We start from the raw sequence: 24,838 nt of genomic DNA, 5'->3' as shown, positions 1-24,838 counted from the left end.
AGTGCTTCAGTTTTGAGAATATTCATATCGAGATTTTTCCATATGTTGACATTACAATGTTTTTTCTTTGTTTTTTCAGCCCCTTTATTGTGGTGCATCATTCCAAAAAAGTTGACAATTCATTGTGTACATTTTAACACATATTGTGTGTAATGACGCACAAGCAAAGTGTGACATGCCATGAGTGACTTGGCAAGTCTGTAACGGGGCTCAAAATTATAACCATCTTTTTGAAGCCTAACTGATTAGAAACCAGATCATAATGCTTATCCATTATGTTTGGGCTTGATTCTTTGATGCACAGATTGGAATATGTTTCTATATATAGTACTGTAGTGGAGCAGCACTATGTAGCCACCAGTAATATCTCAGCTTTTTATTAAATTATTTCTGTTTTCTCCCGAAACCTTAGCTTAGTTTTCTGCTCAAATCTGGCTTACGCTGACATAAACTAAATATAAAGCATTTATAAAGCATTTATTTGAAATGGAAGCCTGATGGAGAATTAAGCAACAATTTTATCAGGAATGATGTTAAGTACCTACCCGACACACAACAGTAGTTGGCTTGTAATGATTTTTGATACCAAGATTTTCTTACAAATGTGTGTGTATGTGAGGGATTATTAAAAAATATATAATGCTGTTGCTTGATAACAAGTTATCTTTTAATGATTTTTGAAAATATTTGATATCGGGTAGTTACTGACAGTTCTATCCAGCTGAATGTTATAAACAGTTAAAGCAGTTCAGTTGTTAATTTAAATGCTTTGTGTATTCAACTGGGAATGCTGAAAATGTGATGTTGTTACAAGTATGGCACAATTACTGAAAACTAAATAGTTTGATCGTAATTTCATACTAGTGTTGTTGACATTGTGATTTATTTTTTTTTAAATGACACATGAACAGGAGTTAACACCAAATTTGTGGTATAAATTAAGTTCTCATAGTAACTGCATGTTTTTCTTGTGCACAATCAGACAAGATGAAGAGAGAGGTAGAGTGTATAACTACATGAATGCAGTGGAACGTGATCTGGCAGCTCTTCGACAGGGAATGGGACTGAGCCGCCGCTCCTCTACCTCTTCTGAGCCATCCCCCACCGTCAAGACTTTGATCAAGTCCTTTGATAGTGCCTCTCAAGGTAATTTTTCTGGTCACTTCAATACTTGTTGAAATATTTCAGATAAAATTTTCCAATTATAAGCGGTCTCTTAAATGCTTGTGCCCAATGTTATAAGCTGTACCTTGACATCATGTTACCATGCTGGAACTTGTTAACTAAGCAATTAATCCCAAATCATAAAACTGCTTGTTTTTCATGCCTTAATTCCAGAGACTTTAAATAAATAGTGCAGTGAGTTAAAAAAAAAAAAAAAAGTTATCAAATTTAATTTGGCAAGTGATATTTACTGTTTCATCCATTAGGCATACATGGGCATTCTAGTATTATTCAGGCTATACTTCAGGTTCAGCTCTTTCAAGGTGTTAGGATGAGTCATTGTTAAACCTTCATCTGATGTGTGATGAAAGCAGATATAACAATGTTTCTCACAGAACAGACACCAGCAAACAAGATCAAAAATGGAAAAATTAATGTATTTATTTGCTATAATATGGTAGTCGAGCTATCTGCATGGAGTGTACTGTGTGTTAGTGATGTAGTGTTAGTTAACAGAAAAGTGGTTCCATAACAAGTACATTAGTATTCACCGAGGTTTTATTAAAAGACTACTAGTGTTTCCCTTAATGGGGTTTTTTTTGGGGGGGGCGGGGATTAGAAGGCAAGCGCAGTGTGATACTGTTAATGTCTGAAGAAAATGCATTTCACAAGAAGAGGGGGGACAACAACAAACAGATCTACAATGTCTCATTTGTTAGGAATATAATCATTAGATAATCTGTAAAAGATTTGAGTGAAATTTTGGTAGCAATAGGTAGTATTAGATTTGTAAAATTATTCATTCAATAAGGAATAGGGAACATTGCCATACCCATTATGGGCATGAAGAGAAAGAGAGATCCCTTTTAAGGATATACAGTAAGAAAAATACCCTTTTCTAAAAAAGCACTGTGTGGTTTGAAATATTAGAAAATGTATGAGGCATTGAACTAGTCATTATTAAACAAGCTATGAGAGAAATATAGAAATACACACCATTTTACTGCTTGAGGTCATTAAATACTTAACTATAATTAAAGTTTCTCAAAGCCTGGTCTCCAAATTCAAACGTCTGTTGCTTAACAGCTTGTAGTAAACCTTGGAATGTTCCTGACTAATCACTATGTACTGCAGTAGTAAACAAAAAGCCTTTTTTCATTTAAAACAAATGTTCTGATGTTGGCTGTATATTTTCATCCATGCTTGCTTGAAGTTGTAGCTCTCAAATTAACAATAAGCTCCACCAGTTCTATACAGTTATACCTGAAATACATATTACTTCAGACATGTGCTGCTATGAAGTCTTTCAGTTGCATTTTAATATACCTAATGGGCGGCACTGTGGCGCAGTGGGTAGCACTGCTGCCTCGCAGTTAGGAGACCCAGGTTCGGAGTTTGCATGTTCTCCCCTTGTCTGCGTGGGTTTCCTCCCACAGTCCAAAGACATGCAGGTTAGGTGCATTGTCCCTAGTGTGTGCTTGGTGTGTGTGTGTGTGTGTGTGTGCGTCCTGCGGTGGGCTGGTGCCCTGCTCGGGAATTGTTTCCTGCCTTGCCCCCTGTGTTGGCTGGGATTGGCTCCAGCAGACCCCCGTGACCCTGTAGTTAGGATATAGCAGGTTGGAAAATGGATGGATGGATTAGTTTTTGTTCTCTAATTGGTCAGAAGATATTTTTTTATCTATGTTAATGTAAACCAATGTAGCAGAGGTACATAATAATTGATCATTTGTCACCTTCTAGTTGTACCAAATGTTGCAGCTGCAGCAGCTGCAGCTGCAGCTGCTGCTGCCATTCCTCGAACCCCACTGAGTCCCAGTCCCCTGAAGACTCCTCCAGCTGCTGCTGTTTCTCCCATGCAGGTGAGCAAGATTTTTATTTGTTAATGAATTTCTTTTTAATCGCTTTAAACAGATTAAAACTTAAAACTTGTGTAAAGCTACTTTATGGTAGGAGTGAATTTTCATTGAAACTATCACATGAGATAAAAAAAACACGGCTGTTTTTTTTGTAAATCTTTGAACAACTTTTCTTAATACTCAAATTACAATTCTTAAGTGGTGTCTCAGTTTAACTCAGATTTTTTTTTTTTTTTTTTGTAAAGACCTTTTTGATCTCTGCATTTAGAAGAGTTGCACTGATATACAGGTCCTGGTCATAAAAATTTGAATATCATGACAAAGTTGATTTATTTCAGTAATTCCATTCAAAAAGTGAAACTTGTATATTAGATTCATTCATTACACACAGACTGACATATTTCAAATGTTTATTTCTTTTAATTTTGATGATTATAACTGACAACTAATGTAAGTCTAATTTTATGACCAGCACCTGTATATAGATTTTGGATCTGAACATGAACATCTCATAAAGCCATAAAAATACTTGAATGATTTGTAACACTAATTATGGTCTAGATCAAAATCTTGGATTATTTCTATTTTATGAAAGAGAATTTTAGCATTTAATATTGGGACTTATCTCATGCAGGACATACAATTATCTGTCAGATATGTTGAAAGTAATGAGATGCTGGTGCACTCCCTGATAGCATTAAAGTTAACAGGAATGAATCAAGTGTAATAGCCTCTACCACTCTACTAACCTGTAGACGTAACTTCCACAGCTTGAAGAATCCAAACCCACCTTCTATAACATAAAAAAATCAAATTCTCCCTTATAAGATATGTTCAAAACTTTTTTAAAACATGAAAAGAATTAATTACTATTATTTAAGAATAAGCATGTTGGGCCTGTCATTGACTGTCTTATATTATTAATGATTCTATTATATTTAAAAAGTGCTCTTTTTTTCTTTTTCTCTTTGTCATCTCTGTATTTCACTTTGACATAAATGGTTGTTATCTGTTACATATTTTTATTTACATTTTTTTTAAATTTATTTTTACTTAAGTAGCATGCCGTTGCCATTGTAACATTCTGTTTTTTGAAATTGTCAGGTTTTCAAAATTGTAGGAAATAATTGTATTTTAATTATGTAGCGTGCCTTTAATTTGTATTTAAACTTTGCTATGGCAAGCAACAAGTGCTGGCAATATAGAAATCAGTAACCAGAACCAATTTAAAAGGAGAAAAGTTGACTCAATCTTTGTGTCTATGTGTACCACACCGAGCATGGAGAAAGAAAGGAGAGTAAAGAACAATAATCTCAATAGCTCAGTAATAATATCGAAATGTTTCAGAGCATGTAGAATGCACCACATTTATAATGTACAACTCAATCATTGAGACAAATGAGGATCAACAAGCATATATCCTCTCTTAGGATCTCAGTGTAGTATATACCCCCTCTTACTCTTGCCATCTCACAAATATACTCTGTCACACTCGCACACACACATTCTAGATGTAAAGAGGTCTCAGGTAAACATAGAAGTGTTTTTTTAATCCGACTCCTGGAAGTCATCTCCTTTTATCTTCCTGGTAGTGGAAGGAACAGATCCAGGAAGGAGATATGTCATTAAATATCAGCCATAATATCTTAGTATTTATTTGCCCTAATATTCAAACAAATCAAAATATTACATGCAATTTCAAAATAATGAAAAACTAAAACTAATAATTGCATTGAGAATTAATGACACTGGTGTTAAAAGATTGATTTTGATATTTTTAGAAAGTGTGGTTGTGGTTGATGCCTTTGAAATAAACCATTCATCAGTTAATCATAAATATGATATATAAAGAGAATAACAGGCGTTTCACCAACTTAGATATTTCTTCCTGTATCTCTTAGTCTTCACATAATTTAATTAATTTGTGTTTTTTTTTTTAACAAATCTAGGATGTTTTCTTTTACTGTAGTGTTAATATGCTTTTTGCCTTCATATTTCAGAGACATTCCATAAGTGGCCCAATTTCTTCACCAAAACCACTGTCTTCCCTAGCAGATAAAAGGACAAGCTATGCAGAAATGAATATGCCAGGTTGGTAGTTGTTTTAAGCTCCAAAGGATTTGTTTAGTATCAGCTTGTGTAAGTTAAACAAAGTTTAAAGCAGGATATTAGCTGTTTAAAATTATTCGGCTGTACTTTCCACATATTTTGAGAAAATGTCATTTTAGAGGACATTCCAATTTATGGAGATTTGCCATATTCAGACAGTCATTCATTAATAGTATTTGTTACTTTTTATACTGGGTCTAAATGTTCAGGAAAATTCCATCTCTAATAAAATTGTAAAGATTAGGCAAAAAAACTTTAGAAGGTGTTATATAATTTGATAAAACAAGTCAAGAAATTAACAAGTAAACATAGTTTATTGTCCAGTGATGAGCAGTATTTGAAGAATTTACAATTTTGAAAAAACAGCTGTAGAATCAATCAAATTGAGTGGTCAATCACATGCCAAAGAGTACATGTATAAAATGCATGTCTGGTAGTCTGTTACACTTCTTAAGGCCTTTATTCATGTTCTGAACTATGGGATACAATATTTTTCCCCTTTATAGAAACACATTTTGAGTGGGGTTTTTTTTGTCTTTGTCAAAAATTTTTATTCATATTGTATAGTTCAATTTTTTCAGCATATTTTGTTTTCACTAGAAAATAAAAATTGTGATCGATTGACGATTGGTCTCTGCAGTTGAGTATAATGTTTCCGTTTGTTAGTGTTTTATTATTCTGCTGAAATCAATGATGACCATTGTTATTATTTCTTGGATGCCTCACCCTCTTTTTGATAATACACATTTTGAAAGGTTCCTCCAAAGGGAAAAAAAGAACACTCTGTACTTGGTCAGATCATGAAAAACTGATTTAGGCCTTCATTCAGAGCAAGTTCCTCGTTTTAGTTTCCAACAAAACAGTCTCATTATCCATCCTCCCGAGAGTGTGAGGTTTGGCTTTTGATGTGCAAAATTCACATAAATAGGTGTGAATGAAACCAGTAGCATAGTTCACACCATCTCAATGCATAGCATTATGTGCTAGGCTCTCTGACATTTATATTAAAGGACTGCAGAGGAAATCATCTTAAGCAAAACCTCATTGTTTCTTATTGAAGTATCATTTACCATAACAAATACTAGGAGTTTTAGTATGAGTAATTGTTTTATAATTACATGCTATATAATTAATTTTTGTACTTGAAAGGGAGTTGTATTTTACGTACATCAGTTTCTTTCCAGCACACTGACCTTTATTTGTTTGTTTGTTTATTTCTCTTGATAGATCATTATGTATTTTATGTTAAAACAGTACTCGTGGCTGCTGGTATAAGACAAAACGGCTGGCTGTTGTATTTAATAGCATCGGCTGTAACATTTATGCCAGGGCTGAAGGCTCTCTTTTTCACTATTGGTTTCTATAAATGGTATTTATGCAATTATCCTGTGTTTTTCTGACTGTGGTCACCTGATATTTCTGTTTCCATTGTGAAGTATTTTATGTTTTGGACATGTGGTTATCTAGTGCCACCTTAGTATCTGCCAATATTTCATTCTTGTTTTGACTTGTACTATTTATCTTTTCATTCATGAATTACTCAAATTGTCTTAAGGTGGGTGCACTCTGTGAGTGACCCTATATCAAATAAAGATGGATTGACAATGTCTCCTGTTTGGGACACTAGTTCTGACCAACAGTTCTGGATATTAATTTTTGTAGTACTGTACTTTTGATTTTAGATAGCGTCAGGATTATGTTGGTCTGTGTGGTTCACTTTCATTCATTCTTTAGTCAAATGGCTGCCTTATGTTGCAAAGGTCAGATGCAATCTCAGTGATGTGCAATTGATTTTTCCTATAACATTTTTTAATTGAAAACATCAGTTATTTGTTTCCCACATTTTCCCATTTAATAGTCCCCCTTGGTGTGAACTAAGCACAATTGTAAGTGCATATCGGGTTTTGTCCCGGGGTGAATTGAGAACCATTGGTGATTTGGGAAATGAGCACCATTTTCGGAATGTTGAACTCTCTTGGTGAAATTGTCAGAACAATTGGTGTGTGTAAGTGCAATCATTGGATAACCTCAGCTCACTAAAAAAAAAGAATCTATTTGTCATCGGTAAATTGGCCAATTACAAAAAAATTATCTTTTCAGCACTTGTTTTTCTAAGCTTTATGGTAATTTAGTTGCAGTGCTCTTGCTGCCCACACACGTCTTATTTTGCAGCCAACTTCCTACAGCATAAACAAAGAGAGCAGCAAGTCGAGACTTGGTTTACAAGGGAGCTTAGCCTTTACGTTAAAGAATGTGGAGCAATAAACTGACAAAATGGAATCGGAGGGGTTGCCCTATGCAATTAGACAAGTGACAAGAAAATCTACTTTAATGACTTCAAACCTTTTTTTATTTGTCCTTTAAATAAAAATAGACACTGTTCGAGTTTGAAAAGCAGTGAAGCAGCTTACATTTTTAATTTGGAAAAGAAAAGATAAAGGTGAATTTGAAATTGCTGCTTAGCTTAACAGCAAAATTTGTTTTTTACTTGTAATGTTAAGCATGTTATTCTTTTGTCGTCTTGAGGAACTACTTTTGAACATTTGATAAATTTTCAAAAAAGGTTAAAATTTATACTTTGTTTATTAATTGTTTCTGTGTATCATACAGCATAAAATTTTGATACGAAACATCCATCCATCCATTCATCATCCAACCCGCTACATCCCAACTACAGGGATATGGGGGTCTGGTGGAGCCAATCCCAGCCAGGCAGCAAACAAACCCGGGCGGGGCGCCAGCCCACCACAGGGCACACCCACACACCCACACACACTAGGGACCATTTCGGATCGCTGATGCACCTAACCTGCATGTCTTTGGACTGTGGGAGGAAACCCACGCAGACACGGGGAGAACATGCAAACTCCACGCAGGGTGGACCCGGGAAGCAAACCCAGGTCTCCTTACGCGAGGCAGTAGCGCTACCCACTGTGCCACCGTGCCACCCTTGATAAGAAACAAGAATTATATAATCCATATTTATATGGATTATTTGTGAATTACGGAATCGGCTGATAAAGTAATATGAAATCTGTAATCAGTATCTGCCTAAAAAACCTGATCGGTGCATACCTACCCATTAACATGATAAACAATAATAACTTGTGACCCAAAACCCATTGTTTGAGAAACACTGTTCTATAAAATACATTCCATAGTTCGCTCTATTGTAAGCATGCTTAAACCAAATCATAGAGCATTCAATTTCAAACTTGCTGACACATTAAGTGAGTTACTTTGTGTTACAAAGTGAAAAAATTTTGCAACCATTCGTTCTCCAGCTCATCTATCCAAGTAATTGTTAAGTGAAATTTTGTATGAATGGATTTGATCACCCAACACATCTTAAGAGTCAAGTATTTTTATTAAATATAGAAGAATTGTTTTCCTTAGAGTATGCTAGATAGGATATAATACGATCATGTGTCATTCTTTTATAGGATGGTATGTTGTAGGTCATAAATAAGAAAAGGTATCTTTTAATCTGCTGCCTAAAAATATAGTTTACAAAATGAATATGTGTTGATTCATTCTTCAAAATTGCGTCTAATCATATTAATGTCTGTTTTTATTCTGATGTTAAAGTAATTGGTATTGAAAAGAATTTGAACAGTGTAGAAGCAATTTCATTTATTTCAGAAATTTTGTGGCTCTATCGTTGAGTATTTTAGGTCTGCTTTAGTGGAGCACTATATTTGTACCTGTTCAAGTATCTTGATGTGCTCTTAACAAATTAGAGCTGAGGAGAATGTTTAAATCAATAAGTATGTTGGTGTAGCATCAGCAGTTTTTCATACATTGTATTGATCTGTGGCATAAGTGAGAAGCATTCTTTTTGAACAGCATTCTCATTTGACTTGTACATAATGTAATCAGGCCACTTACTCTGTCTATCTTGGTTAAGGAATACATCATGTTGATGTTCTTTAAATGTCATCAGGATTTGCATTTCTGCCTTATGATTAAGTTGTGTTTTGTGAAGAAGTGCTTTCTGGTTTCTCTCTTTTAAAAGCTGCTCACATTAATTTTCAATTGTGCTTTTGAGTATGATTTTTTTGTAATTATCTAAATCTTCTAAACTTTATTGATTATTTTGCATATTTTAAAAGCTTGAAAAAGGTCAACACATACATATATACTCCTTTGTTGAACACTGATCAAGTTCAGTTCACTTAACCTGGAAGAGTAGCTCATGATTTTCAGTGGTGACAGATTTTGGTGCTGCTGTTAGGGTTTGTTGCATTGAGCAGACCCAGATACTCATTACTGTGTCAGTATTAGTACGTCCAAAAAAAAAAAAAAAGTACGGCAGTAAAATAGAGGTTCTTCATTTGGGTTATTGTGGCGACACAGCTATGAAAATGATAAGAAGCTTCATTGGCTAATATAACTCTGCAGTAGATCCACTGCATTAATCTATCTTTAAGGGGTTAATTTGTCTGCATTGTATAGCAAAGTTGCAAATTTCACCATTTTGTTTGTGATCCAAAAAGATAAACAATGTATTCAACTCTTGATTAGTAAATTGGGGGGAAAAATAAAATATGAATATCACTACAGATATCTATAGATTCATTAAAATTGTAACCAATTCGGGCCTTTAAAGGGTGAAGCCAGTTACAGTCGACAGTGGTTCATGGCTTAACTGTATATAACTCAGATCATTATAAGCTCAATTTCTGTAGTTCATGTTTCATTTTGTGTTTTTTTTTTTTTAGAATAGTAAATTAATATAAAGGAATAGTTAAATTGAAAGTGTCATATTTCTGTGGTTTAATATTGTGTCCCATTACTTGTACTTTGATGGACAAAATTGACTGACCAGTTTAAAAAGTAATTAATGAGAGGTGAAGACATGATATAGAGGTGATGAATGAATGTTTGTCAGGTCCGTCAATTTGGATTGTTGAAAAGGCTGCATTATTCATGTTTGCTGTGCTGCATGGGAATGCTGTTTAGAATCCAGGTTGGTGATTGGGGGTCTGCTTTATTAGAAATTTTTCTCATTTAAATAAAATGCTTTTTCTGCCAGTTTCAACTATAAATGTATTTTGATTAATGCTAGTAAAAATTGTTTATGTATAAATATTAACCAACAATTTCAAAAACATTATGGCTGGTGAACCTGAATTGCCAGAATACGAGTGTAGGTGTGGGGGTGTGTGGATAGAGCCTTCAGAGAACTAACATATCATCTATAGTTCTATCCTATTGGATAAATTCCAGCTCCTTTTGAAGAACTCCATAGTTAGATAGGGTTTAGAAAATTGACAGAAAGATAACATAGGTAAAAAGGTTAAACCTCACTTCCTTAGAACTGAGTGTTCAAATAATAAATTAACAGTCATTTAATATTAACTGCCAGCATTTGTTTTAAAACTGTGATAAGATGTCCTGTTTTTCCCAGGGCTCTATGAACTAGCTGAATTCTTTTTATAATTGTTTTATTTTTTTATTTTAGAAATAGCTAATTTCACATTGCTTTAATTTAAGTGTACATTACACACAACTTGTATCAGTGCACTGAATTTGATCACTCTTTACATTAGCTTAGTTCAAAGTGGCCAAGATGTGATAAATCAAATGGTTTTGATTGTGTGTTAAAGAGCATAGTGGAAATCTTGCACCTGCAGAGAGTTGGACCACCAGCATCTTTATCTAAGAACACCTTACAATATCTAGTAGGATTTAATGTAAACTTTGTGGCTAAGAATCTGGTTGGTATCTGGAAAGTTTCCGGTTCAAATCCTTCCATCCATCCATTATCCAACCCGCTATATCGTAACTACAGGGCCACGGGGGGTCTGGTGAAGCCAGTCCCAGCCAGGCAGGAAACAAACTCTGAGCAGGGCACCAGCCCACCACAGGGCACACACACCCACACACCAAGCACACACTAGGGACAATTTAGAATCGCCAATGCACCTAACCTTCATGTCTTTGGACCGTGGAAGGAAACCGGAGGAAACCCACGCAGACACGGGTAGAACATGCAAACTCTACGCAGGGAGGACGCGAGAAGCGAACCTAGGTTTGCTAACTGCGAGTCGGTTCAAATCCTGTTACTGATAAAAGGAAATTTACTCCATTGGTCCTTTGCACAAGGCCCTTAACCAGAAGATTGATCCATGGGTACTGTATAATGCCTGTCCCTGGTCTCTGACCTCCAAATGTCACACAAAAAGACAATTTCTCTTGGGGATTAATAAAGTCACCCCCAAGAACAAACCTAGCTTATTGATTAAATAAAAGGAGGGCATTTAAATTAAGATGCATCAATGACATTCATTTCTCATACTTTCCTCTTTGTCAGCAGCTTTTCACTGAATCATTTTAATGAAAACATTTCATTGCAGGCCATCAAAACAACCAAAACGTTTTCTCAATGATATTCCAAAAATAAAGCTAATAACATTCTACAACTACAGGAGAAAACCACAAAAAGAAAGCATCAGTGAGATGATTGCTGTGTGATATTTTGTTCATCTTTATTACAGAGAAATGTTGCTCACACAAGTGTGCCAAATGTAGAGAACATTTCAGCAGTTTGTATGTGGACCTGGGGCATTATGTCGGGGATGAAACTGTGCATCGCGCACAGAGTCATACGAGGTGTGGCAGAAAAGTAATGAGACTGGCAACGCTGCGCTGTTGTCCTTGATAGAGCACGTGTATCAGTATACTCCCATAGCTCAGTGCGAGTTTCAACTCCTTCCGTTAACCACGTGATTTTTGTGACTGCTATTAGCGAAGTTGTGTTTTTGGTTGTGCGTCACGCAAAATGGAACAGCGGAATTTGAAGCAACATTGTGCCATTAAACGGCAAGTGTGACGTTTGAAAAGTTAAAACAGGCCTATGGGGAACATTCTTTATCCCGAGCTCAAGTTTTACGCTGGCTCAAATCATTTTTGGAAGGCAGAAAACACGTTGAAGATGAACACCGTTCAGGGAGGACTTCAATTTCGAAAATCAATGAAAACATCGAACATGTTAACACTCTTGTGAGATCAGACCGTCGTTTAACATTAAGAATGTTGAGTGAACAATTAAATTTGAACAGATTTACCGTTCATCAAATTTTGACTGAACATTTGCACATGCGAAAGGTCTGTGCCAAAATGGTGCCGAAAAACTGCCCTCTCCATAACAGAATTTTTGACCTCAAAAGGCATTCCTGTGGTTCCCCAGCCCCTTATTCACCTGACCTCAGTCCGTGTGACTTTTCCTTTTCCTAAACTGAAAAATGTCCTCAAAGGACGTCATTTCGGGACTTTAGAAAACATCCAAAAGAGTGTAACAGACATGCTGAAGACCATACCGGTTGAAGACTTCCAGCACTGCTACCAACAGTGGGAACAACGTCTCTATCGGTGTGTAGCTGCCCAAGAGAACTACTTTGAAGGGGATAACATTGATGTTTGAAAAAAATAAAAACTTTGGTAAATAAAAAATCAGTCTCATTACTTGTCTGCCACACCTCGTACTTTGCAGTTGATATGGAAAGCGCGCCCACGAACGAAAGTAGTTAATTTCTGAGCTTAAAGTTGGCAAAATAATGTATTTTCTCAGCTTGAAGTTTTTCTAGCAAAATGTGCAATTTAAAAAACAGCAGTAGAGACCTGGTCCATAATAGATTGGCAGCACAGAAAGTGACCCAAGGTTCCTTGTAGCATTTGCGCCTCCCACAGGTGTAAACAGGCTTTAAGAGTACTTGCTACAGTGTACATATAGCCAGGCTCTGAAACTGCAGGTGAAGCACATTGAGATGGTTCATTATGCCACACAAAATTGGCAGTTCACACAGCCACTTTTTAATCACGGAGTTCTGTGATGTCTTTCCCTTTGATTTCCATGAACTGACAGATACCCTCATGCAACTCGAAACATCTGTTTAGCACTTTGCCTCAACCTAGCCATCGCACCACTGTATGATAGACTGTAGAGCACATCCCCATTTTCTGAACCCAGGTCCTCCAGAAAAGACTTGAACTGGTGGCAGTTTAAACCTTCATTACATGCTTCATTTTCAGGACCTTACCACACAACGATTCTTGGTGTATGATGCAGTGATAAATTGTCAATTCACCTGTTTATTTCTCCTCCCGCATCTATTCCTGAATTCAGCCACTAATCAACTCTTTTCACCACAAATTGCAAGCACTCCATCTGTAGTCAGTTTTAAGGCAGTAGTAGTTTGTCCCAAGGCAGCTTCGTTTCATTTACGCATTTACATAATTCTTCAAATATGTCTTTTACTGTGGTTGTGCCATGCATTGATTTAATTCTCAAAAGTTCATCTGTAACGCATAAACTGGAGACCTCTCTTCAGATGAATACTGACAGCTGGGCGGTATCATCCCAGGCTTACATTTAAAAATGTTTGCTTTTTGTCTGGACACACAATGTCACACGCTTTAATCATGCATCTTTTGACAAACTCTCCCTCAGTAAATGGCCAAGCTGATTTAGCTGTCTCTGCTGCCACAATAAAACTAGCTTTAATAGCAGCCTTTACTTCTTTTGTAAATATAGTCTGCTGTGGAACCAGACTTCTTTTTAATACTTCTACTTTCAGGAGTTTCTGCTGTGTGTCCAGATGCTTGTACTTGTCCTGGTGTTTTGTTTCCTAATGTTGTCTTGTGGCTGTAATTAAGGAACACAAGACAAACAGGTTTACGCTTTATATTAGTGAACAGATATTCTGCCTCCCACCTGCCTTGAATGCTCCTCTTTTCTGAGTCCACCTTTCATTTGGTCATTTTTCTGGGCCTGCTTAAATATGACTCCAGGTTACCGCATGTAGCTTCTGATGAGTATATCAACAGAAAGGCAGGGAGAGCTGGCGCTTGCAGGCTTTGACGGATGTGACAAAGCACTATCTGTTGGGAGTGCAATCTGGGATTTGTAGTATTAGTGATGTTATTGTTCTTTTTACTTCACCCTATACAATTTCTCGTATTAGGAATTTGTTAGTTTTTGCATACCCCTTGGGGTCAGAGCACAGGGTCAGACATTGTACAGCGCCCCTGGAGCAATTGAAGGTTAAGGGCTTTGCTGAAGGGCCCAGCAGAGTAGGATCTCTTTTGGCAGCGACGGGGATTAGAACTTCGGGATACCAGTGCAGATCCTTAGCCTCGGAGCCACCACTCCACTGTGTCTACTATATACCGACAGGTCAACTCTGATGGATATTTTCGCTGGTCGAATACAAATTCCAGCCTGGGGGCCATGAGTTTGACATGTATAGTCTTGTGTGACAAAACAACTCTTATACAAATGCAGCGTCTTGTATTTCAAATTTACCCAAGGAGTTATTCAACATGTTGCTTGAAGCTGTTTAATAAATATTTTACACAGATTAATTTATTAAAATGCACTACTTTGAAATAGTAGTGAAATTAGTGACTGATTTTTGGACATTTTGTGATGACATGTCAGACTTTTATATGCGTTAGGTGCATGAGGCTACCCTCCTTTAGTAGACACTGGCCCTGCACCCTTGAGGAATGTCTATGATAAACAGTTCAGATCTCTGTGGAAGCACTCAAAATTCACTATCTTGTACATTCCTGAATGTTAACGTAGAGGAACCTTGTCTGCTTCAGCCCAGTAAGGTGCTATTGCTTGTAGTCCTTCAGCCTCCACACATAAAACATCAGCCGTTGCGTGTACCCATTTTGCTGCACTGGCAGTGCTGGTTTAATGGAAGATGAAAGGTCATTTTATGGCCCCACCCCTGTCCATTTAAAACCACTTGTATTCTTGAACCTGAGCAGAACGCACCTACCCAAATACTTTAATTTTCTTGTATAAATTATGTATGCTTTTAAATTTTTATTCTTGTTTTAAAAATTAAATCATTTTTCATTTCATACCTTTAGCTTAAACCTTATTTCAAACAAGTAATTAATTGTGTAGATTACAATTAAAAACTAAGTGCAAGATAAAAAATTAGACTTGATTCTATTTGATCTCTATCACGATATAATAGCAACCAGAAGTGGTAGTCAGAGCAATATATCACAATTTTTCATCTTTGCCAGTGCTGTATTATGTATTTCTCTTCATAGCTTTTATCTTTGCATAACTTTGCCAAAGATTATCTAGTCAGATTAGTGGAATATCATTCTACAGTAAAAGGGGTCTTTGTTAGAATAAGGGTATGCTATTCTTGGAACAATTTATTTTTTACTATAGTCATAAAAAGAAAATCATTTGTTTTAGAGTGATTTGTTTGATATTGCTGACATGTGCTAATGCAGTCCTAGCACAGCAGTGTTAACCTACAAGAGTCTAGTAATTATCTTAAATTATAGCATTTAGCCAAATTAATGAGGAGGTTAACATTTGTATCTGTGAAACCCATGTTGCACATGCAGGTTTTGTTGCAAATAATTTACTGGGAAGGAGGTATCAGTTAATATGAGTTGAAACATGGTTAACCGTGATATGTACAAGGTACAATTACATTTTTATTTGCTTGTGTTGATCAACGTGTAAAATGTTGCCACTCTCTGTACCATGATTACAGGTTTATAAGATTAGTGATTAATAACTTCTGTCTCCCTTACCTGAAAAATCTTAGAACAATATCAGCTTTATAGGGAAGGATACGAAAAAAAATTCTACATATGCTTGTTCCAGATATTTAGGACACAACTTAATACATTTATTTCCTCTCTAGACTAAACAGAATGTCGTAAAGTTGATTTGCTGTTGCAATGAGCTTTGTGTGAAACATGGAATCTGGTTGCATTGCTAGAAGAGTGAACCTGACTATGTTCCAAAATTTATTGGTGGAAGGGGCTTAAACTGTTGAAAATTATTTATGCTAAAATTAATTGCAATCCAATATGTCAACTACATTTCAGTGCAATGGATATACAGGTACATGTGGTGTATTTCATATTGTCACAGTCTTATGTTGCTTTAAAATGCCATAGATCACATATCGTAACTAAAAGCAAATTAAACATACTGCATTTTGTTTCAAGTTCAAGTGTTAATCACGCCAAAACTGAATGTAATCATACTGCCAATCAGCATGAAAACGTAGAGCAAGGAGCGTCAATAATTGATGTAAGAGGTAATCCACTTCTAAACACTTCTGTGGTCTGGCAGCAAACTCACATTTCAATTATGTGGGGTGATCAACAGAAATGATTAAAAGTATTTATTTAGGCTTTGCTGAAAAAAGTTCACTCTTGTGCTGTTTAAGTAATGTGCTATACTTGCCTTATGCTATGTTCTTCCATTTGAAGAATTTTATCAACAGCAGTTAATATCATCCCCTTTTGTGGGCATTACAAACCATATTTATGGAAATGTCGGTGTACTGACTTCCCAGTTGATAATCTACATAATTGTATGCTGTAGTTGCTCGGGACATTAGGTCTTGAATGCATTCTAAGAATGTTATTGTAGCATCTGGAAATTCTTCTCCCATTGCTGTTTCTATTTAAATAAAATGTATTATTATTATTATTGTTTCCAACAACTAGTCGGCATGGCAGACAATAAAATTGCCATTTACATCATCAAGCTTCCACATGTTCAATGAGACAGAGAATAGTAACATACTATACCTATTGTACTTGTGCATTGAAGTACAAAAAAAAGCATCTACTATTTGTGAGCTTATGATGCCCTATTATTTAAAACCTTAATTATTTATGCAATTTTTTCACTAGCTGTGGCTTTCCTTGATTTACAACACTGATGATCAGAGGGGCTTTTATTAAGTAATATTCACACAGTCTTATCTAGAATGACATTCTACATTAATTAAATATATTATTATTATTATTATTGCATTAAAAATGTTATGTTTTGTGTTTGCCAGGTTCTCGCAGAAGCAGTGAAGAGGTGAAGCGGGATATTTCTGTTGCAGACAGTGCTTCTACTGCCTCACTGATGGCAATGGGATCTGCCTCCCCTCAACTCTCACTGTCAACATCTTCTCCAGCAGCTTCAGTCACTCCCACAGCTCGGAGCCGTTTAAGGTCGGTTACTTTCATATTTGTTTTGGTGTTTGTTTACAGTAAATAGTAGAGTATTACGTGAAGTAATACATTTTATAAGACCTGACTGAAAAATATAATTAAGCAGGTGATTTTACAGTTGGTATCTAGAAGCCAGTATTTTGTTTACTGAGATAATAAATTTTCTTTTATTTTAAAGTGGTTTTCTATCTGGTATCACTGCTCTCTTGATTAAAATATGTTTAAATTAAGAACAAATATAATACCACACACTGTTCCCAACACTTGAAGCCACTGCATCTGAGATGTGCTTGTCTTTGGAATGATATCAGCATCACCAATAAAGCAATTAATAACTTTTTAATTTTAAAATACTTCATAAGAGGTGCTTTCTGTCATCAAGCACTTAATGTCAAAATATTAATAGGAATAGAATAAACTTATTGGGAACAATAACCTGGTACATTATAGAAGTAAAAACAATCCTGTTGTAGGCTATTGTACTGATATCTTGAAACCTCATAAGCTTTTTTAGGTCGGTACTGTAAAGAAAAAGTTTGTCCATTAGGAGAATATTGGAATGGAGTGACTGTACCCCATACCACTATCTGAAGCGCAATAAATGAATATACTTGCCAATCCTAGTTGTTTACAAAGTACATCACAAGCCTAATAAGCTACTCTGATGGGGTCAGCGAACTGAATTTAAGCTCTTCCTCTGCATCTCTTAGACCAGAATCATAAAAGATATGATTATTTTAAAGAATAACCTATGTAATATTCTCAAGATCACTTAAATCCAATTCAGGTTCATTTAGGGTTATTTCACAGGAGGACTTGGCATAAAACATGGACCCACATAGTCACCCACTGGGGCCAGTTGTAATCCCCAGTTAAACTAAGCTGCATGTCTTTGGGGATGTGAAATAAAAGCAGAATATCTTGGGAAAATCCCACAAATCTGAAGAACGATCAAACTCCACATTTAAAGGTACTGGGTATAAACTTCGTTCCTAGCGTCATTGAGTAATGTTCTATTGTGCTTCACTATTAGTTCATACAATTTTTGTTTTATTGGCTATTTTTGAACTACTTTAGTAAGTAACTAAAATATCTTCTTGACAAAGAAAAGTGAACTCATACAGTTGCCACTGGTTAATCTCTTCATTGAAGATGTCCAAATGCAAAAGCAATTAAAATTAAATGAACAGTAACAACTAAAATATTGAGGACCTTCAGAAAAGTTAATTTCAATGCTATGTTAACATGGTTTTTATTTTAATTTGAAAACTTTACTTGGAAAAGGTTAAACTTTCTTTCATTCACTCACATACAATGGGCTGCATGGTTGGTGTCGTGTACAGGCCTTTTTTTTTTTTTTTTCCCCAACACTATTTTTTAAAAATTTTGGGACGGAGAATAGGGAGATGAGACGTGATGTTTTCGGAAGACAATTTGTCACATGAGACAACATTTAAAACAAGTTCATGGACATCTAACCAAGCAGTTGTTGGAATGCTTTTGCCAGACAGACATCATGTGCTTCCAGCTGTTAAAACAACAACAAGCGACAAGCAAAACACACAGCTTCCCAGCAGCAGCAGCAGGATGTTCCGACCGCTTCTCCTTAGCATGCGTTCAGCCCCCCTTCACAACACGAGCGGCAGAGACACAAAGTGGCAAAAGGACAGCTGCTGTACAGGCTTTTAAATGATTGACGTGCAGCGTGATAAAAAGAACACGGAGCTCGCCAGCAGTAGCAGCAGAAAGACAGCAGATAATGTAATGGCATCTCCTTAGCGTGCTTTCAGCCACCCCCCCCTTCACAACATGAGCAGGATTATACGTCCTGTGAGAAAGATTTAAACACGCCCAGGGCTGGAAATAAAGGACAAGTATTGTTTTTACAAAAGTTTTAAAGTAAAAGTGAAAATAATGCATATGTAACAATTCCCATGAAAATAACAGTCTCTTTAAATTGTATATCTGGTAAACCATACCGAAGGCTGGGCGATGCCCCCTAGTCTACAATATAATCCTTGGGATACACACACTACATTGCAGAAATGAATAAAGTTTCTAAAAATACAACTGCAGATTGCAATGTGATATACAGTGGTGTGAAAAACTATTTGCCCCCTTCCTGATTTCTTATTCTTTTGCATGTTTGTCTCACAAAATGTTTCTGATCATCAAACACATTTAACCATTAGTCAAATATAATACAAGTAAACACAAAATGCAGTTTTTAAATGATGGTTTTTATTATTTAGGAGAAAAAATCCAAACCTACATGGCCCTGTGTGAAAAGTAATTGCCCCTTTGTTAAAAATAACCTAACTGTGGTGTATCACACCTGAGTTCAATTTCCGTAGCCACCCCCAGGCCTGATTACTGCCACACCTGTTTCAATCAAGAAATCACTTCAATAGGAGCTGCCTGACACAGAGAAGTAGACCAAAAGCACCTCAAAAGCTAGACATCATGCCAAGATCCAAAGAAATTCAGGAACAAATGAGAACAGAAGTAATTGAGATCTATCAGTCTGGTAAAGGTTATAAAGCCATTTCTAAAGCTTTGGGACTCCAGCGAACCACAGTGAGAGCCATTATCCACAAATGGCAAAAACATGGAACAGTGGTGAACCTTCCCAGGAGTGGCCGGCCGACCAAAATTACCCCAAGAGCGCAGAGACGACTCATCCGAGAGGTCACAAAGACCCCAGGACAACGTCTAAAGAACTGCAGGCCTCACTTGCCTCAATTAAGGTCAGTGTTCACGACTCCACCATAAGAAAGAGACTGGGCAAAACGGCCTGCATGGCAGATTTCCAAGACGCAAACCACTGTTAAGCAAAAGAACATTAGGGCTCGTCTCAATTTTGCTAAGAAACATCTCAATGATTGCCAAAACTTTTGGGAAAATACCTTGTGGACTGATGAGACAAAAGTTGAACTTTTGGAAGGCAAATGTCCCGTTACATCTGGCGTAAAAGGAACACAGCATTTCAGAAAAAGAACATCATACCAACAGTAAAATATGGTGGTGGTAGTGTGATGGTCTGGTGTTGTTTTGCTGCTTCAGGACCTGGAAGGCTTGCTGTGATAGATGGAACCATGAATTCTACTGTCTACCAAAAAATCCTGAAGGAGAATGTCCGCCATCTGTTCGTCAACTCAAACTGAAGCGATCTTGGGTGCTGCAACAGGACAATGACCCAAAACACACCAGCAAATCCACCTCTGAATGGCTGAAGAAAAACAAAATGAAGACTTTGGAGTGGCCTAGTCAAAGTCCTGACCTGAATCCAATTGAGATGCTATGGCATGACCTTAAAAAGGCGGTTCATGCTAGAAAACCCTCAAATAAAGCTGAATTACAACAATTCTGCAAAGATGAGTGGGCCAAAATTCCTCCAGAGCGCTGTAAAAGACTCATTGCAAGTTATCGCAAACGCTTGATTGCAGTTATTGCTGCTAAGGGTGGCCCAACCAGTTATTAGGTTCAGGGGCAATTACTTTTTCACACAGGGCCATGTAGGTTTGGATTTTTTCTCCCTAAATAATAAAACCATCATTTAAAAACTGCATTTTGTGTTTACTTGTGTTATATTTGACTAATGGTTAAATGTGTTTGATGATCAGAAACATTTTGTGTGACAAACATGCAAAAGAATAAGAAATCAGGAAGGGGGCAAATAGTTTTTCACACCACTGTATTTAAGGATGCAAACTATTTGAAAGGCAAGGTTGACAATAATAACCTAAATTATTTAATTTTGTCACTTGCCTTACAAATCCAGATATGGGAGGAGCTTATGAAGCCATGGAAAATGACTTTTCATTCGGCTTGAAAGCAAACCTAGGAAGAGAGAGCAGGGGTTTGCCCAAGCTGTGTATAGTAAGGATGGAATACTGATGATCTCTCCTAGGGATATACTGTAGTCGAGAGATGAAAGGAACACTTGGAGTACCTCCTGAATCACACTGATGTAAATTCCTTAGAGGAAACAGAGTCAGTGGGCGCGAGGGGCACTCACCCATCACTGGAGCTGAGGTATTCTGAGAATACCTCAGAATTCCTTTTGCTCTTCAGGAAGAATTGGGGGGAGGGGGGTGGCGGCAGGGAAAAAGGACATTTGCACATGTTTTGCTTGGCTGCTGCCTCAGTGACTTGGACCCAGATATCCATTAAATGGATGGATGAGTCTGACAAAAAGGTGTAAAGTAGTGGTCATTTTTTACACAGTAACATAATAAAAAGCTGAATAGTTGTGGTAATTTGCATTACTAGTAAGTATTCATTAATAGAAATAATAAAAATATAAATTCCGTGCTGCCTTATATGTTTACACCAGTAAAATAGAAGCTGTCTGCTGTTAAATACAATATTTCAGACCAGACAGTTGTACTTAAATTAGGATATATATAGAATTTATTAGAGATATTTTTCCAGTTAAATATTTAGTATATGCTTTATAGCATTTGTATGTCATTTTATGACTAAAAATGTGAGCAGGGAACAAAGAGGGCTTTTATCATAACTCATTACAATTAAAGGTATAAAATGGTTTGTAGTTATTGTTTTCACATTGCAGTTATAGATTTTACTTCCATTAGTATCATTTATTAATGTAAATTGTGTGACACACTGGGTAGAGCACCCCACATTTGTTGAGTGGCTTCAGGTTTTTCCCATATGAGCAAATGTGGCATTAATATAATTATGTTTGTTGTAGATTTCACTTGCAGGGTAGGTCCAATCTTTGTTACTATGTGTCCATTGCTTTTGTGATTATTTTAGCACTGTATAATCATGAAAAGGAAAGGCCAGGTTAGATTATTGGCAGATTGGGGGGATGGTTTGATCAGTCTTATTATATTTAAATTGGATAAATGCACACTGAAGATCATTATACACTAACATTGATCCCTCTGGTCTAATTTGATGTTTTCCTTGTTACAGGTGGTATTCATTTAGTTTGTATTAGTGGCATAGAATGTGTTTTTTTTTTTTAACAAGCTTATTCTGTAGTCACTGTTAATGGTGCTCTTTAAGTGACTGTTTTTTTTTTTCCTTATTCATAAGAATAAGTGGTAATGACCATAAAGCTCAGCTGAGCTGAGAATGCATGATGGTATATGTGCAGAAATGCACGTACCTCTGTCCTCCACCTCCTGCAGTTTCATCTGCCGGGCTGCATGAAATAAATGAAAATCCTACCTCTGCAGAGAACATCCAGGCACAAATCAGCCCAATCTAATTCAATGGACTGCCTGTGGAAATGACCGTGTCAATTAGATAGCAGCCTTTTGCCATTTTATTACTTGGAAACGGTGAACTAGAACAAAAAGAAAAATGGAATAACGTTGTTTAATTTTTTTGTGGTAATATAATTTGTTCTCGTATATTTCCACTGCTAATTATATCTAGCCTTATTGATACTGTCAGTTCCTCTAGGCTGTTTGTAAAACCTATTCACAAAAAATAATGCAATTCTGTTCTTAGTTATGCGTAAAACAAAAGTAAACTTTCTTTGTCAGATAGTGTTATTTAATTTTTTGCTAGTTTTAATATCTTAATTGTCAATCAAAAAGACAGTTTCAAAATTAATTGCATGCTTAGTCATAAGATAATTGGAGGTGGATGCCATATGGTGATTTGACAATACTTTCAAAGATGCTTTTTTCAAATCACATATAAGTGAGAGCATTTCCCTGGGAAAGTCTGTGGAGGAAAGTCGTAGTTAGGGACAAGGAAGGTTCACGCAAGACTTGTTTCAGTTGATTATCAGTTCAGTTTAGTGATAGCTGAAAAGTAAACAGCCAGTCTTTAGTGTTTTTTAATATATTAAACAAAAAAATATAACATACTATTTTTGGGGGGAAAAAAGTAAAATTGTATGAAAACGATAAGAAAATTAAATGTAGCCACCAACACTCTAGGTTTCCTTCTGACTGGACAGTAACATATTTTAAAGTTGTTTGTTTGTGTTGCTATAAATCTACAACTCAATGAAAGCAATAATGGTATTTTTACATACCCAAGGCTGTCTTTCTTTAAATAAATTAATAAGTTTCCATGTTGTCTGCTCACTTTCATTAGTAAAATGTGCAATTTGCCCACATACAGTTCACTCCAAAAGTATTTGAACAGCAAGGCTAATCGATTCATTTTTGCTATGTACCAACGACAGTTGAGTGTGAGATCAAAAGATGAATTTAAGAAGAGAGTTCAGAGTTTTAGCTTTTATTCCCTGGTATTGACATCTCGATATGTTAAACAACATAGAGCAGAGCACATTTTATATCAAACACCTCAATTTTTCAAGTGAGCAGAAGTATTGGAACAGAATGTGTTCAGTTCAAATCAAAAATACTTCATATTTGGCTGCATATCAGTTGCTCGCAATAACTGCATGTTAGCCTACGACCCATAGACGCCACAAAATTTCTTGTTTCTTTATTGGTTATGCCTTTTTAGGCTTTTACCACAGAATCTTTTAGTTGTTGTCTGTTTTGTGGGGTTTCTTCCTTCAGTCACCTCATCAGGAGGTGAAATGCATGTTCAGTTGGGTTAAGATCTGCTAATTGACCTGGCCAGTACGAAATCTTCAATTTTTTCCCCCTGAAGTAGTTGTGTTTTGGGTCATTGTCGTACTGCATAATAAAGGTCCTCCCAATTAGTTTGGATGAATTTCTCCATGACACAACCTCCCCATGCTTCACAAAATAGCTTTTATGTTTAGGATCAAGAACAGATTCATTCTTTCTCCTTACTTTGGCTTTTCCATCACTTTGTTATAGGTTCATTTTTCTCTCATCAATCAATAAAACTTTGTTTCAGAACGGTTGTAGCTCATGTCTGTACTTTTTTGCAAGTTCCAATCTGGCTTTTTACTCTGATGAGTGGTTTGTACTCTGTATTGTTGTTCATCAAGTCAGCCACGAACAGGGAACTGTAATTACTTTCACCCCTGCTCTTTGGAGTTTGTTAATGCTAAGAAAGTCTATGATTGAGCAAAAATACCATTTAAAAAAAATTAAAGATCACTTGTTCTAGCAGTCCTTAAATAGCTGCTTTATATTATAAAGCAGTATTATTTTCAGCTAATTGTTTCCAATAAGGGTGATTTTCTGAAGAAACCTATGATTTTAATTTTGCTCAGGGAGGAGCGGAAGGACCCTTTATCAGCACTCGCTCGGGAATATGGAGGATCCAAGCGAAATGCTTTGTTAAAGTGGTGCCAAAGAAAAACTGAAGGGTATCAGGTAAGAAAAATAATTTACTTTCCCATTTATCACAGATAGTTATTTCAAGTTAAGGTCAGGAATGAAAAAAATAATTGCTGAAGAGTCAAAACACTCTTAATCAGGAGAAATATGTGTGGCGTATGATTTGGATTTAAAAAATGTAAGTGGGCATGTATCTTGTGCCTCCAATCAGTGTACATGCCTTGCTGGCACAGGTGATAGATTTTAGAAACTTCTTTGTTCCCTAAATCAATATATATGTTACTGGAGTTTAGTTGAAATTGTTTTAACAAGCTAAGTGTATTAAACGATTAACTCAGAAAGGTTTGACCACTCAGTGTCAACACTTTTGAATAGTTTTCTTAAACGCTTGGACATGCAGTCAACTTAACTTTTCTGTGACCTTCTTCAGGTTAGACTTCCTTTCTGGTGTGTCTCCTAACTACTGCACATCTTTTCCCCTCTTTAAGA

At 36.2% G+C, this 24,838-nt stretch overlaps 1 protein-coding gene across 4 annotated transcripts in view; it reads left to right on the top strand.

Annotated features, from left to right (window-relative positions):
* Positions 1-24,838, top strand: part of specc1la (sperm antigen with calponin homology and coiled-coil domains 1-like a) — a 107,107-nt gene that overhangs the window by 44,238 nt on the left and 38,031 nt on the right. For 3 of the 4 annotated variants that reach the window (XM_039772141.1, XM_039772140.1, XM_039772138.1), the window contains exons 8-12: positions 983-1,146; positions 2,905-3,023; positions 5,021-5,111; positions 16,976-17,135; positions 24,283-24,385. In XM_039772141.1, the coding sequence (XP_039628075.1) occupies positions 983-1,146; positions 2,905-3,023; positions 5,021-5,111; positions 16,976-17,135; positions 24,283-24,385 (637 nt within the window). The remainder of the gene's footprint in view (positions 1-982; positions 1,147-2,904; positions 3,024-5,020; positions 5,112-16,975; positions 17,136-24,282; positions 24,386-24,838) is intronic. The other variant, XM_039772139.1, reaches the window with a different exon arrangement.

This window comes from Polypterus senegalus, chromosome 12 (genome assembly GCF_016835505.1).
Source record: "Polypterus senegalus isolate Bchr_013 chromosome 12, ASM1683550v1, whole genome shotgun sequence".
Lineage (NCBI taxonomy): Eukaryota > Metazoa > Chordata > Cladistia > Polypteriformes > Polypteridae > Polypterus > Polypterus senegalus.
This window is presented reverse-complemented; position numbering and strand designations above follow the sequence as displayed.